The sequence below is a fragment of the Oncorhynchus clarkii genome, chromosome 7, assembly GCF_045791955.1.
Source record: "Oncorhynchus clarkii lewisi isolate Uvic-CL-2024 chromosome 7, UVic_Ocla_1.0, whole genome shotgun sequence".
NCBI lineage: Eukaryota > Metazoa > Chordata > Actinopteri > Salmoniformes > Salmonidae > Oncorhynchus > Oncorhynchus clarkii.
The window spans coordinates 15,417,821-15,434,729 of NC_092153.1; the positions used below are offsets into that span (position 1 = coordinate 15,417,821).

The window sequence follows — 16,909 nt, forward strand, 5'->3', positions numbered from 1 at the left end:
GTTACAAGATTGGATCCCCCGAGCTGCCCCTGAACGAGGCAGTTAACCCACTGTTCCTAGGCCGTCATTGAAAATAAGAATGTGTTCTTAACTGACTTGCCAAGTTAAATAAAGATTAAATAAAAGTGTCACAAAAAAAATAATTGGCCAAATCGGTGTCCAAAAATACCGATTTCCGATTGTTATGAAAACTTGAAATCGGCTATAATTAATCGGCCATTTCGATTAATCAGTCGACCTCTAGAAGAAACTGTAGTGGGAGTGTCTGTTCTCAGAGCTCTGGAGAGATACCCCATCAGAGCCCCTAGAAGCAGCTGCCGGATCTGGACGGTTTGTGTGTGTTTGTGTATGTTCAAGGGGTTGTGTGTGTTTGTGTATGTTCAAGGGGTTGTGTGTGTTTGTATGTTCAAGGGGTTGTGTGTGTTTGTGTATGTTCAAGGGTTTGTGTGTGTTTGTATGTTCAAGGGGTTGTGTGTGTTTGTATGTTCAAGGGGTTGTGTATGTTCAAGGGTTTGTGTGTGTTTGTGTATGTTCAAGGGTTTGTGTGTGTTTGTGTATGTTCAAGGGGTTGTGTGTGTTTGTATGTTCAAGGGTATGTGTATGTTCAAGGGGTTGTGTGTGTTTGTATGTTCAAGGGGTTGTGTGTGTTTGTATGTTCAAGGGGTTGTGTATGTTCAAGGGGTTGTGTGTGTTTGTGTATGTTCAAGGGGTTGTGTGTGTTTGTGTATGTTCAAGGGTTTGTGTGTGTGTATGTTCAAGGGTTTGTGTGTGTGTATGTTCAAGGGGTTGTGTGTGTTTGTGTATGTTCAAGGGTGTGTGTGTGTTTGTATGTTCAAGGGTTTGTGTGTGTTTTTGTATGTTCAAGGGTTTGTGTGTGTTTTTGTATGTTCAAGGGGTTGTGTGTGTTTGTATATGTTCAAGGGGTTGTGTGTGTTCAAGGGTTTGTGTGTGTGTGTGTGTGTGTTCAAGGGGTTGTGTGTGTGTGTGTGTGTTCAAGGGTTTGTGTGTGTGTGTGTATGTTCAAGGGGTTGTGTGTGTGTGTGTATGTTCAAGGGTGTGTGTGTGTGTGTGTTAAGGTTGGGTGGTATACCGTATATACCGTGATTTTTTATTTGATTTTACAATACAGTCAAGACCGTAAAAAAAATATATATATATTTGAATATTCAAACTTTTGAAATACATGCAGTCAACTTGTACACCAGATAATAGATCAAGCAAACCACGTTTCGCCTGTTAGATTATTTTTCATTATGAAGCTTACCGGTACTAGTTTACCAAAACAGCAGTTTGAGCCCGTCACACGTGTTTGTTTACAAAGAACGGGAGCTTTGTGAGGTGAGTCACTCCTGCAGCACAATAAGTGAGGTGATAATGTTACACTTGCATGAAATTAATATTTGCCAGATATAAATCGTTGAACTATTAAGTTAACTCTCCAGAGCTCTGAGAACAGAATGGCTAACATTAGCTTGCAATATTTGAAATGTCTTGGCAACAGCAGCAGAGACAATCCACCCCTGAATTAAGATTCCTGCTGTCTAACGTTTGTTTTGTGCGTGCTGCAAACTGCATTTTTTGAGATACTTGCATAACTTCATGGGCTGGGTTTTCTGTCTTTAGTAAATGTTTGCATCCGCTATGGGAGTTCCTTTGTACTTGTTAGCATTTACCTAGCATCCGCTATGGGAGTTCCTTTGTACTTGTTAGCATTTACCTAGCATCCGCTATGGGAGTTCCTTTGTACTTGTTAGCATTTACCTAGCATCCGCTATGGGAGTTCCTTTGTACTTGTTAGCATTTACCTAGCATCCGCTATGGGAGTTCCTTTGTACTTGTTAGCATTTTGTGAGCATTCTGGTAACTGACGTTTTTGGGGCTTTTTTTGTTTGAAAAATAAATATCGCCCCTTGTGTGCACTGCTGGTAATATCATATATCCTGGGATGGCACAGGTACGTTATGAAGGTATGGAAATCTGAGTACCGCCCAACCCTAGTGTGTATGTGTGTGTTTAGGATTTCCATCTGTGCCTAGTTGGCTGCATGTAAGTCATCTTACAAACAGACTCCTTTCATAGCACACACAAACACATATACACACAAACACACACAAACACATACACACACAAACACACACAAACACATATACACACAAACACACACAAACACATACATACACCCAAACATATACATACACACAAACACATACATACACACAAACACACACACAAACACACACACACACACACACATACATACATACACATATATACACACAAACATATACACAAACACATATACACACACACATACACACACACACACTCTTTCCCAGGAGGGTCTGCGTTTCCTCTCAATATGGTAACCATATGTGCGGGAGAGTGAGAGAGGGGGGACAGCGAAAGGGAGTGAGAACGGGAGAAACACATAGAGAGGGGGAGATGGGGAGAGTGGGAGACAGGGAGGGGGAGAGTGGGAGACAGGGAGGGGGAGAGTGGGAGACAGGGAGGGGGCGAGTGGGAGACAGGGAGGGGGAGAGAGTGAAAGTGTTTTCCACATCTGTTCCTAAACGTTTTATTCTCCACTGTGTTACTGTGTTTGAAGGATTACAACCGATTGCGGGCACAACACCCACAAAAATAGGGGCTACGCTACATATGCGAATATGAAAAAAATCAGAGATATTTGGTGTTTAAGCAGGAAGCATGTGTTTTTACTCACCAAAGTAACAACACAATGTGGTCAAAGACTTAGTAATGTGGTTGTAGTTAGGGGTGGAACGGTTCACCAAACCCATGGTTCGGTACGTATTGCGGTTTTGGTGTCACGGTTAGGTTTCGGTACAGTGGGAAAATGAAATGCCATTCACTATGTTCAGCATTCCCTATATTCAGCATTCACTATATTCAGCATTCACTATGTTCAGCATTCACTATGTTCAGTATTCCCTATATTCAGCATTCACTATGTTCAGCATTCACTATGTTCAGTATTCACTATGTTCAGTATTCACTATGTTCAGCATTCACTATGTTCAGCATTCCCTATATTCAGCATTCACTATGTTCAGTATTCACTGTTCAGCATTCACTATATTCAGCATTCACTATGTTCAGCATTCACTATGTTCAGTATTCACTATGTTCAGTATTCACTATGTTCAGCATTCACTATGTTCAGCATTCCCTATATTCAGCATTCACTATGTTCAGCATTCACTATGTTCAGTATTCACTATGTTCAGTATTCACTATGTTCAGCATTCACTATGTTCAGCATTCACTATGTTCAGCATTCACTATGTTCAGCATTCACTATGTTCAGCATTCACTATGTTCAGTATTCACTGTTCAGCATTCACTATGTTCAGCATTCACTATGTTCAGTATTCACTATGTTCAGTATTCACTATGTTCAGTATTCACTGTTCAGCATTCACTATGTTCAGCATTCACTATGTTCAGTATTCACTATGTTCAGTATTCACTATGTTCAGCATTCACTATGTTCAGTATTCACTATGTTCAGCATTCCCTATATTCAGTATTCACTATGTTCAGCATTCACTATGTTCAGTATTCACTATGTTCAGTATTCACTATGTTCAGTATTCACTATGTTCAGCATTCACTATGTTCAGCATTCACTATGTTCAGTATTCACTATGTTCAGTATTCACTATGTTCAGCATTCACTATGTTCAGCATTCACTATGTTCAGTATTCTCTATGTTCAGTATTCACTATGTTCAGCATTCACTATGTTCAGTATTCACTATGTTCAGTATTCACTATGTTCAGTATTCACTATGTTCAGCATTCACTATGTTCAGCATTCACTATGTTCAGTATTCACTATGTTCAGTATTCACTATGTTCAGCATTCACTATGTTCAGTATTCACTATGTTCAGTATTCACTATGTTCAGCATTCACTATGTTCAGCATTCACTATGTTCAGTATTCACTATGTTCAGTATTCACTATGTTCAGCATTCACTATGTTCAGTATTCACTATGTTCAGTATTCACTATGTTCAGCATTCACTATGTTCAGCATTCACTATGTTCAGTATTCACTATGTTCAGTATTCACTATGTTCAGCATTCACTATGTTCAGCATTCACTATGTTCAGTATTCACTATGTTCAGCATTCACTATGTTCAGTATTCACTATGTTCAGTATTCACTATGTTCAGCATTCACTATGTTCAGTATTCACTATGTTCAGTATTCACTATGTTCAGCATTCACTATGTTCAGCATTCACTATGTTCAGCATTCACTATGTTCAGCATTCACTATGTTCAGTATTCACTATGTTCAGTATTCACTATGTTCAGTATTCACTATGTTCCTGGCATTATTCATTTTCTTCTTTTTTGAACTTATTTTACCAGATAAATTGACGACCTGGGGAATAGTTACAGGAGAGAAGAGGGGGGATGAATGAGCCAATTGGAAGTTTGGGACGATTAGGTGGCCATGATGTTATGAGAACCAGATTGGGAATTTAACCAGGACACCGGGGTTACCACTAGTGATGCACCGATATTACATTTTTGGCCGATACCGATATCCAATATTTTCCTTGTCAAAAAAACCGATACCGATAACTGATATTTTTTTGCGGCCTTTTAAGCATTCTAGTACAGTTAAATAGTTAACACACACACATGGACGCAGTGGTCTAAAGCACTGCATCTCAGTGCAAGAGGGCGTCACTACGGTCCCTGGTTCGAATCCAGGCTGATTGGGAGTCCCATAGGGCGGCGCACAATTGGCCCAGCGTCGTCCAGGTTAGGCTGGGGTAGGCCGTCAATCTAAATAAGAATTTGTTCTTAACTGACTTGCCTAGTTAAATAAAGGTTACACACACACACACCACACCACAATGACCAAAAAGTAATTTTGTTGTCATTTACGTATGTCCCCATTACCCATTGACATGTGTTTTTCTGGATTTTTTTGTTGTTATTCTGTCTCTCACTGTTCAAATTAACCTACCATTAAAATTATAGACGGATCATTTCTTTGTCAGTGGGCAAACGTACAAAATCAGCAAGGGAACAAATACTTTTTTCCCTCACTGTACATATGAGATGAGTAGTAGAGGTCGACCGATTATGATTTTTCCACGCCGATACCGATTATTGGAGGACCAAAAAAGCAGATACCGATTAATCGGCCAATTTTTGTATTTTATTTGTAATGATGACAATTACAACAATACTGAATGAACACTTATTTTAACTTAATATAATACATCAATAAAATCAATTTAGCCTCAAGTAAATAATGAAACATGTTCAATTTGGTTTAAATAATGCAAAAACAAAGTGTTGGAGAAGAAAGTAAAAGTGCAATATGTGCTATGTAAGAAAGCTAATGTTTCAGTTCCTTGCTCAGAACATGAGAACATATGAAAGCTGGTGGTTCCTTTTAACATGAGTCTTCAATATTCCCAGGTAAGAAGTTTTAGGTTGTAGTTATTATAGGAATTATAGGACTATTTCACTCTATACCATTTGTATTTGATTAACCTTTGACTATTGGATGTTCTTATAGGCACTTTAGTATTGCCAGTGTAACAGTATAGCTTCCGTCCCTCTCCTCGCTCCTCCCTGGGCTCAAACCAGCAACACAACGACAACAGCCACCATCGAAGCAGCGTTACCCATGCAGAGCAATGAGAACAACTACTAGAAGGCTCCAAGCGAGTGACGTTTGAAACGCTATTAGCGCGCACTAACTAGCTAGCCATTTCACTTCGGTTACACCAGCCTCATCTCGGGAGTTGATAGGCTTGAAGCCATAAACAGTGCAATTCTTGACGCACAACGAAGATCTGCCGTCAAAACGCCCGAAAGTGCTGTTTGAATGAATGTTTACGCGCCTGCTTCTGCCTACCACCGCTCAGTCAGATACTTTTATGCTTGTATGCTCAGTCAGATTATATGCAACGCAGGACACGCTAGATACTATCTAGTAATATCATCAACCATGTGTAGTTAACTAGTGATTATGATTGATTGTTTTTTATAAGATAAGTTTAATGCTAGCTAGCAACTAACAGCAGTCTCCTTGTGGAGTGCAACAAGAGATAGGCAGGTCGTTATTGCGTTGGACTAGTTAACTGTAAGGTTGCAAGATTGGATCCCCCGAGCTGACAATGTGAAAATCTGTCGTTCTGCCCCTGAACAAGGCAGTTAACCCACCGTTCCTAGGCCGTCATTGAAAATAAGAATGTGTTCTTAACTGACTGACCTAGTTAAATAAAGTAATAAATAAATAAATAATAAAATAATTTTACAAAATCGACAAATCGGCACCCAAAAATACCGATTTCCGATTGTTAATTAACCATTCCGATTAATCGGTCGACCTCTATAATGTAGGGTATGTAACATATAAAAGTGGCATTGTTTAAAGTGGCTGGTGATACATGTATTACATAAAGATGGCAAGATGCTGTAGATGGTATAGAGTACAGTATATACATATGAGATGAGTAATGTAGGGTATGTAAACATTATATAAAGTGGCATTGTTTAAATTGGCTAGTGATACATTTTTCAACTCTTTTCACATTATTAAAGTGGCTGGAGTTGAGTCAGTGTGTTGGCAGCAGCCCCTCAATGTTAGTTATGGCTGTTTAACAGTCTGATTGCCTTGAGATAGAAGCTGTTTTTCAGTCTCTCGGTCCCTGCTTTGATGAACCTGTACTGACCTCACCTTATGGGGGGATAGCGGGGTGAACCGGCAGTGGCTCGGGTGGTTGTTGTCCTTGATGATCTTTATGACCTTCCTGTGACATCGCGTGGTGCAGGTGTCCTGGGGGGCAGGTAGTTTGCCCCCGGTGATGCGTTGTGCAGACCTCACTACCCTCTGGAGAGCCTTATGGTTGTGGGCGGAGCAGTTGCCATACCAGGCGGTGATACAGCCCGACAGGATGCTCACGATTGTGCATCTGTAAAAGTTTTTGGTGACAAGCCAAATTTCTTCAGCCTCCTGAGGTTGAAGAGGTACTGCTGCGCCTTCTTCACCACGCTGTCTGTGTGGGTGGACCAATTCAGTTTGCCCGTGATGTGTACGCTGAGGAACTTAAAACGTACTACCCTCACCACTACTGTCCCGTCGATGTGGATAGAGGGGTGCTCCCTATCCACGGTTGATTGTCAAGGGCAATGAATTCTATTATCTTGCCGTTTGAGTTGTCTCGCTGACATTTTCTTACTCTTTCAAATGACTGCTCGACTTGAACTAGTTTAGTTGTTGGAAGTGTGCGCTTAGTATTTTTCTGCTTTTGTTCTGAATAGCGCTGTATTTTTCGTGCCGTCATTACGTCATCTACCTACGTTATAGAGGTATGCACGTCATCTACCTACGTTATAACGGTATGCACGTCATCTACCTACGTTATAAAGGTATGCACGTCATCTACCTACGTTATATAGGTATGCACGTCATCTACCTACATTATATAGGTATGCACGTCATCTACCTACGTTATATCGGTATGGACGTCATCTACCTACGTTATATAGGTATGCACGTCATCTACCTACGTTATATAGGTATGCACGTCATCTACCTACGTTATATAGGTATGCACGTCATCTACCTACGTTATATAGGTATGCACGTCATCTACCTACGTTATAACGGTATGCACGTCATCTACCTACGTTATAACGGTATGCACGTCATCTACCTACGTTATAACGGTATGCACGTCATCTACCTACATTATATAGGTATGCACGTCATCTACCTACGTTATAAAGGTATGCACGTCATCTACCTACGTTATATAGGTATGCACGTCATCTACCTACGTTATATAGGTATGGACGTCATCTACCTACGTTATATAGGTATGCACGTCATCTACCTACGTTATATAGGTATGGACGTCATCTACCTACGTTATAAAGGTATGTACGTCATCTACCTACGTTATATAGGTATGCACGTCATCTACCTACGTTATATAGGTATGCACGTCATCTACCTACGTTATATAGGTATGCACGTCATCTACCTACGTTATATAGGTATGAACGTCAGCTTTGACATTGGTTTTGCACATCGGCGTTAAACTAGACATCGGGCCGATGCCGATGTTGGAATTTTTGACAATAAGTATCATGGAATCTTTAGTGACCACAGAGTCAGGACACACTTTTAATGTCCCATCCGAAAGACGGCACCCTACACAGGGCAATGTCCCCAATAACTGCCCTGGGGCATTGGGAGCCCTGGGGCGTTGGGATATATATATATATTTAAAGTGCCTTCTACTTGCCCTCCAACACCATTGTCTGTTGTCACAGGATTGTTTTGTTGGGCTTCAAGTTTCCACTCTCATGCTACATTTGTTACCATGTGGGAGGTGGGAATATACCAGTTGTGAAGTCGTAAATACCAGTTGGGTGCATTCATTTCATTTGAACTCATTGAGAAACGCTGTTTGGCTAATGGCCAACAAGCTGCGTAAACCACCAACTAAAAGTACAGATGCTTGTAAACAAATGATAGCGTTCAAAAACCACACGAATAGATTGTTTTTTATAAATAATGTTTTGTTGTTGCATTCAACTGTGGAAAATGTTGTTAGAGGCCATTTCCTTAGTAGGTGACGTCAGAGGTCACCATGTGTGAGAAGTAGGCGCTCAGGATGATAGAAAAGTTTCCCACTAGTAATTACCAGTTTTGAGGTGCGATCAAGTGGATTTTTCCCAGTCGTGTGTGGTAAATTACCACTTCCATCTTGGTTGCGAACGCACCATGACACTTCCTCCTTCAGTGGCAGATGCACACTTGTGACTCTCATAAAGGGTGTGTGTCTGTAGCATGGTTCATGAAATGATGGAATAGTTTGACAACCCTGTTTGTATGCTTTTAAATGAAATCAATCTCAACCGTTTATCTTTGCCAGTGGTGAAGACATAAATGTGTCATGGTATGGTGGGGTATGCAAAATAGGTCAACTTTGAGCACCTTTATCTATTAAATGTTTTGACATGCAGGTCCAAAAAGTCACTTTCTGAGCACTTCTACAGGGGCCGAATATGTATGGAAGGATTGGTTGAAAGGTAAAGGCCTGCTGTCAAAAAGTGATTGATTCTAATGGATTAACCCTGACACAAAACCACTCCCATCCTTTAAGATCCCAACTGCTGTAGTTGCCAATAAATGATGGCATGTTTGTTTGTTTGTTTGTTTGCATGTTTTGAAAGGCAATTCAGGTTTGGTTGAAATGGCCTAACTCTTAACAGGACAAAGCAATCAATCACCAAGTTTAGGCATAGCATAACACAGCATCACAACAACATTAAACGCAATAATGGAACACAGTCAATTACAGTGTGCGTGTGCGTGTTTGTGTATGCGTGTGTGTGTGTGCACCTCTGGGGCCCTGCAGCAGCTGTTCTAGACAGCTGTATTATGAGAACCATCTGATGAAATGTTGCATCATCTCCTGTTGCCCTGTATGAGAAACTGAGTGTGTGAGAGAGAGAGTGTGTGAGTGTGTCTCCTACAGTTTTGAGTGTATTCCATGTGGTAGTGTGGAAAGGATGATGCTTAATTATTTTGAAGATGAGATTCTGCTTAGTTAGTCTATGGACACGGAGAGAACTGATCTCCTGTAGAGTGTGTGTGTGTGTGTGTGTGTGTGTGTGTGTGTGTGTGTGTGTGTGTGTGTGTGTGTGTGTTCTGTCATTCTGTGTGTTGCTCCAAGCCAGATAATGTAACGGTTGCTATGTGGTTGCTAGGGGAAACACTTGGATGCGGAGGTGACAGATTGTATTCTAGGTCACATCTTCCTGTCTGGGTGGTGATGCCATATATTTGAGACAGGAAATGACCTCATCTCTGACATCTGACGGAAGGGAGGAGAGAAGAGGGGAGGAGAGAAGTGGAGCGAGCGGTTAAAGCCAGTACATATCTGACACCAACTGATCGTAATATATTTGAGAATTAACACTACCAACTCAGTTGTTACTTTGAATTGATCATTTTTGCTTTTGGTTTTAACCATTTAAAAGGATAATGCACTCAACAGAGGTAGAGGTATAACTGCCAAAAAGAATGGGAACACTTGAGTAAATGAGGGATACAAACTACTCTGAACAAAAATATAAACGCAACATGTTATATGAGCTGAAATAAAAGATCCCAGAAATGTTCCATATGCACAAAAAGCTTATTTCTCTCAAATGTGTTTATATCCTTGTTAGTGAGCATTTTTCCTTTGCCAAGATAATCCATTCACCTGACAGGTGTGGCATATCAAGAAGCCGATTTAACAGCATGATCACCTTGTGCTGGGGGACTCTAAAATGTGCAGTCTTGTCACACAACACAATGCCACAGATATCTGAAGTTTTGAGGGAGTGTGCAATTGGCATGCTGACTGCAGGAATATCCACCAGAGCTGTTGCCAGACAATTGAATGTTAATTTCTCGACCATAAGCACCCTAGCGGGATTTCTTATAAGCGTCCGGATTAGTGTCCCGTTCCTTGAAAGCGGCAGCTCTAGCCTTTGGCTCGATGCGGATGTTGCTTGTAATTCATGGCTTCTGGTTGGGATATGTACGTACGGTCACTGTGGGGACAACGTTGTCAATGCACTTATTGATGAAGCCAGTGACTGAGGTGGTATACTCCTCAATGCCATTGGATGAATCTCAGAACATATTCCAGTCTGTTCTAGCAAAACAGTCCTGTAGCTTAGTATCCGCGTCATCTGGCCACTTACGTATTGAGCGAGTCACTGGCACTTCCTGCTTTAGTTTTTGCTTTTAAGCAGGAATCAGGAGGATAGAATTATGGTCAGATTTGCCAAATGGAAGGCGTGGGAGAGCTTTGTATGCACCTCTGTATGTGGAGTAAAGGTGGTCTAGAGTTTTTTTCCCTCCGGTTGCACATGCTGGTAAACATTTGGTAAAACTGATTTAAGTTTGCCTGCATTAAAGTCCCCGGCCACTAGGAGCGCCACTTCTGGATGAACATTTTCTTGTTTGCTTATGGCCTTATAGAGTTGGTTGAGTGCGGTCTTAGTGCCAGCATCGGTCTGTGGTGGTAAATACGAATAATATACAAATAATATAGATGAGAACTCTCTTGGTAGATAGTGTGGTCTACAGCTTATCATAAGGTACTCTACCTCAGGAGAGCAATACCTCAAGACTTCTTTAATATTAGACATCGCACACCAGCTGTCATTGACAAAAAGACACACACCCCCAACCCTCCTCTTACCGGATGTAGCTTCTCTGTTCTGCCGGTGCATGGAAAATCCCTCCAGCTCTATATTATCCGTGTCGTCGTTCAGCCACGACTCGGTGAAACATAAGATATTGCAGTTCTTAATGTCCTGTTGGTAGGATATTCGTAATCGTAGGTCATCAATTTTATTTTCCAATGATTTGCATGTTAGCAAGTAGGACGGAAGGCAGTGTGAGTTTACTCGCTCGCCTACGGATTCTCAAAAGGCAGCCTGATCTGCGTCCTCTTTTCCTCCATCTTTTTTTTCACGCAAATGACTGGGATCTGGGCCTGTTCCCGGAAGAGCAGTATATCTTTCTCATCGAACTCGTTAAAGGAAAAAGCTTATTCCAGTTCGTGGTGAGTAATCACTGTTCTGATGTCCATGTTATTTTCGGTTATAAGAGATGGTAGCAGCAACATTATGTACAAAATACGTTTAAAAAAAAAAGTTGCAAACAACGCAATAAAACTAACAAAATGGCACAATTGGTTAGGAGCATGTAGAACGTCAGCCATCTTTACAATGAACTGTAACTCAGTAAAAACGTTGAAATTGTTGCATGTGCTTCCACACAGGTGTGGTTCCTGGGTTAATTAAGCAATTAACATCCCATCATGCTTAGGGTAAAAATGCCGTGCAGGCCATTATTTTGGCTACCATGTCTGTGGCCCACAGAATGACAATGCCCCCCTCCACAGGGCACGAGTGGTATCTGAATGGTTTGATGAGCATGAAAATGAAGATGATGTAAACCATATGCCATGGCCATCTCAGTCACCAGATCTCAACTCAATTGAACACTTATGGGAGATTCTGGAGCAGCGCCTGAGACAGTGTTTTCCACCACCATCAACAAAACCCCAAATTATGGATTTTCTTGTAGAAGAATGTAGCATTCCTCCAATAGAGTTCCAGACACATGTAGAATCTTTGCCACGGTGGGTCGAAGCTGTTCTGTCTCGTGGTGCCCCAATGCCCTATTAAGACACTTTATGTTGGTGTTTCCTTTATTTTGGCAGTTACCTGTATGTGCTTGCTTCTGCCTTTAGCTCGGCTGTTGTAGATTTTGAAGTTCACATCTGGGTTGTTTAATTCATTACAGACCAAAAATAAATAGGAACTTGTTCCCAGAGTTACTCCAAAATGATTGTACACTAAAGAGCCATGTTCTACCCTCTGTGAGTGTGTGTGGTTGTTTGCATGTGTGTGTGCTTGCGTATGCTTGTGTCTAGGGGGCTACGGATGGGAACACTCTGTGCTGTGTGTGTTTAAGTGGTTGGAAGCTGCTGTTTGCTGAGCGAAGAGCACAGAGGCAACAGAGACTGTCTAAACACATGTCTGTTTGCCAAGTGGGTGTGCATTTGCGTGTGTGTGCAAATGTGTATGAATGCGTTTGTGTGTGTTGGTGTGTATGTTTGTGTTTTCATATGTTATGCTCAATGAACAGCTTCATAGTCCCCAGAAAAGAAGAGAGGGAGGAGGGGAGAAGGGAGGTCAGAGAGGGGGCACAAAGGGGTTCTCACTGTGTACTTCTCACCTAATGTGTGTGTGCGTGTGTGTGTGTGTTTAGTATGATTTACACTGAATCCAGACTTGCCTACAGCACTCTCTACGGGAAACCAATGACTTTCCCAGAGATAGGGGATAGGGAGAGGGGGGAGATGGAGAAAGAGATCACAGTGGAAAAGTAAACACAAAAATGCGTGGATTTTCCTCCATAAGGTTTTTACCTGCTGTTGTTTGTGTCTGTGACTGAATCCAGGTCTCCTGCATGACACAAGACCGTGTTATCATGTTGATCTAAAGCCTAGGCGTTACCCTGTCATTAGCATGTGTGTGTTACAGTGATTGACAGTGTGTATCTTTTGTGCAGGTCCTGCTGAGGTCCCAATGATGTCCCCCAATGGATCAATCCCCCCCATCCACGTTCCCCCAGGATACATCTCCCAGGTAAGCTGTGTTTGTGTGTGGTAAACTTGCTCTCAACTGAAGCCGCCCAGAGCAGAGAGGAATGTGTTGATTATTGCAGGGTACATTGTTGGGGGGGTGATAGCAGCGAGGCCATTGACTGTGTGTGTTGGGGGGTGGGTGATAGCAGCGAGGCCATTGACTGTGTGTGTTGGGGGGAGGCCACTGAGCCAACTGAGAGCGGGAAAAAGTGTCACCCTTACAGTACACAAACACCCACATAGAGAGAGGGATGGGTGGAAGGAGAGAGGGATGGAAGGAGAAAGAGGGATGGGAGGAGCGAGAGGGATGGGAGGAGCGAGAGGGATGGGAGGAGCGAGAGGGATGGGAGGAGAGAAAGGGATGGGAGGAGAGAAAGGGATGGGAGGAGAGAGAGGGATGGGTGGAAGGAGAGAGAGGGATGGGTGGAAGGAGAGAGGGGGATGGGTGGAAGGAGAGAGGGGGATGGGTGGAAGGAGAGAGGGGGATGGGTGGAAGGAGAGAGGGGGATGGGAGGAGAGAGAGGGATGGTAGAAGGAGAGAGAGGGATGGTAGAAGGAGAGAGAGGGATGGAAGGAGAGATAGGGATGGAAGGAGAGAGAGGGATGGGAGGAGAGAGAGGGATGGGTAGAAGGAGAGAGGGATGGGAGGAGAGAGAGGGTTGGGAGGAGAGAGAGGGATGGAAGGAGAGAGAGGGATGGGTAGAAGGAGAGAGAGGGATGGGAGGAGAGAGAGGGGGATCCTCTGCCAACTAGTTTCTGGTGGGACTTTGGCCTTGTTGTCACATAAACATGTCTGTTTTTCACGTAAGTTTGTTTTGTATAGAGGATGTGGAGGTCGAAGGGGTGAGTCAGAGAGAGTGGTCTGCTATCATTTCTCCTCTCTTGCTTTCTCTCTCTGCGTGCGTGCGTGTGTGCGCCTGTGCGTGTGTGTGTGTGCTGCTGCAGCAGCACTTGGAAGTGGCTCTCATGGGGGAGAGTGTGTTTGCTTACTGATTGGAATGTGTGTGAATGGAATGGAATGTGTGTGAGAGAGACTGTCTGAATTGGTGGAATTTGTGTGTGTGTGTGTGCGTGTGTGTGTGTGTGTGTGTGCATGCATGTGTGTACAGCAAACGTCTTAAACTGGAGTTTGATCAAACCCATAGCAACACTCCTCTTAATCTGTCAACTGTAGTTACCTGTGAGGGGAATCTACTTCCTGGTGGTGTTGGTGGGTTTTACACAAACTGCCATGTTATTTGACCATGGGGAGAACTACTGTGTGAATACCCCAGTGTGGGTTGGATTTAATTGAGTCCAGTGTTTGTGGAGTGTTATTGGATGTGTTTTATTGTGGAATTATCCAGTAATGCTAAGAATTACTCTCCTCCCCTCCCCCTCTCCCCTCTCCCCTCCCCTTTGCCTCTCCTCCCCCAGGTGTTAGAAGACAACACAGGAGTGCGTCGGGTGGTCGTCACCCCGCAGTCTCCTGAATGTTATCCCCCTTCGTACTCCCCCGCTCTCTCCCCCACGCACCACCTCCCGCCGTACCTCACCCACCCCCACTTTATCCCCAACTCTCACTCCTTCTATCCCCCTGTGAGTCCTGGAGACCTGCCCCCCCACCAGTACTACCAACACCACCTCCCGCCCATATATGGAGAAGGTAAGATACTCACACCCCAGACATGTCTATGGGCATTTTTATTTTTTTTATTTCACCTTTATTTAACACAGTGTCCAAAGAAGGGCCAGAAGTATACAGAATGGTGTCATCTGCGTAGAGGTGGATCAGAGAATCACCAGTCGCAAGAGCGACATCATTGATATATACAGAGAACAGAGTCGGCCCGAGAATTGAACCCTGTGGCACCCCCATAGAGACTGCCAGAGGTCCGAACAACAGGCCCTCCGATTTGACACACTGAACTAGAAGTGGTTGGTGAACCAGTCGAGGCAGGGAATTCCGTAACCAAGGCTGTTGAGTCTGCCGATAAGAAAGCCTTGGCCAGGTCGATGAAGAAGACCTGCACAGTATTGTCTCTTATCGATGGCGGTTATGATATCGTTTAGGACCTTAAGCGTGGCTTAAGCTCGGATACCAGATTGCATAGCGGAGAAGGTACGGCGGGATTCGAAATGGTCGGTGATCTGTTTGTTAACTTGGCTTTCGAAGACCTTAGAAAGGCATGGTAGGATAGATATAGGTCTGTAACAGTTTGGGTCTAGAGTGTCTCCTCCTTTGAAGAGGGGGATGACCACGGCAGCTTTCCAATCTTTGGGGATCTCAGACGATACGAAAGAGAGTTTGAACAGGCTAGTAAAAGGGGTTGCAACAATTGCGGAGGATCATTTTAGAAAGAGAGGGTCCAGATTGTCTAGCCCCGCATATTTGTATGGATCCAGATGTTGTATCTCTTTCAGAACATCAACTATCTGGATTTGGGTGAAGGAGAAATGGAGGAGGCTTGGGCAAGTTGCTTTTGGGAGTGCAGAGCTGTTGACCGGGGTAGGGGTAGCCAGTTGGAAAGCATGGCCAGCCGTAGAAAAATGCTTTTTGTAATTCTCAATTATCGTAGATTTATCAGTGGTGACAGTGTTTCCTAGCCTCAGTGCAGTGGACAGCTGGAAGGAGGTGCTCTTATTCTCCATGGACTTTACAGTGTCCCAGAACTTTTTTGGAGTTTGTGCTACAGGATGCAAATTTCTGTTTGAAAAAGCGAGCCTTTGCTTTCCTAACTGCCTGTGTATATTGTGGTTCCTAACTTCCCTGAAATGTTGCATATCGCGGGGGCTATTCGATGCTATTGCAGTACGCCACAGGATGTTTTTGTGCTGTTCAAGGACAGTCAGGTCTGGAGTGAACCAAGGGCTATATCTGTTCCTTGTTCAAATTTTTTTGAATGGGACATGCTTATTTAAGATGGTGAGGTAAGCACATTTATAGAATAACCAGGCATCCTCTACTGACAGAATGAGGTCAATGTCTTTCCAGGATACCCGGGCCAGGTCGATTAGAAAGGCCTGCTCGCAGAAGTGTTTTAGGGAGCGTTTGACTGTGAGGGGTGGTCATTTGACCGCGGACCCATTACGAACGCAGGCCATGCGGCAGTGATCGCTGAGATCCTGGTTGAAGACAGCAGAGGTGTATTTAGAGGGCAGGTTGGTCAGGATGATATCTATGAGGGTGCCCGAGTTTACGGATTTGGGGTTGTACCTGGTAGGTTCCATGATAATTTGGGTGAGATTGAGTGCATCTAGCTTAGATTGTAGGACGGCCGGGGTGTTAAAAGCATATTCCAGTTTAGGTCACCTAACAGTACAAACTCTGAAGATAAATGGGGGGCAATTAATTCACATATGGTGTCCAGGGCACATATGATGTCCAGGGGTCTGTAACAAGCGGCAACAGTGAGAGATTTATTTCTGGAAAGGTGGATTTTTAACAGTAGAAGCTTGAACTGTTTGGGCACAGACCTGGATAGCATGACAGAACCCTTCAGGCTATCTATACAGTAGATTGCAACTCCACCCCCTTTGGCAGTTCTATCTTAGCGGAAAATCTTATAGTTGGGGATGGAAATGTCAGAATTTTTGGTGGCCTCCCTAAGCCAGGATTCAGACACGGCTAGGACATCAGGGTTGGCAGAGTGTGCTAAAGCAGTGGGGGAAAAAAAACTTAGGGAGGAGGCTTCTACGG

The 16,909-nt window shown here is 43.3% G+C and overlaps 1 protein-coding gene across 1 annotated transcript in view; it reads left to right on the forward strand.

Annotated features, from left to right (window-relative positions):
• The window catches only part of LOC139412933 (fibronectin type III domain-containing protein 3B-like), a 112,241-nt gene that overhangs the window by 13,930 nt on the left and 81,402 nt on the right, over window positions 1-16,909 (forward strand). The window contains exons 3-4 of the mRNA XM_071159822.1: window positions 13,155-13,231; window positions 14,647-14,875. Of these exons, the coding sequence (XP_071015923.1) occupies window positions 13,155-13,231; window positions 14,647-14,875 (306 nt within the window). The remainder of the gene's footprint in view (window positions 1-13,154; window positions 13,232-14,646; window positions 14,876-16,909) is intronic.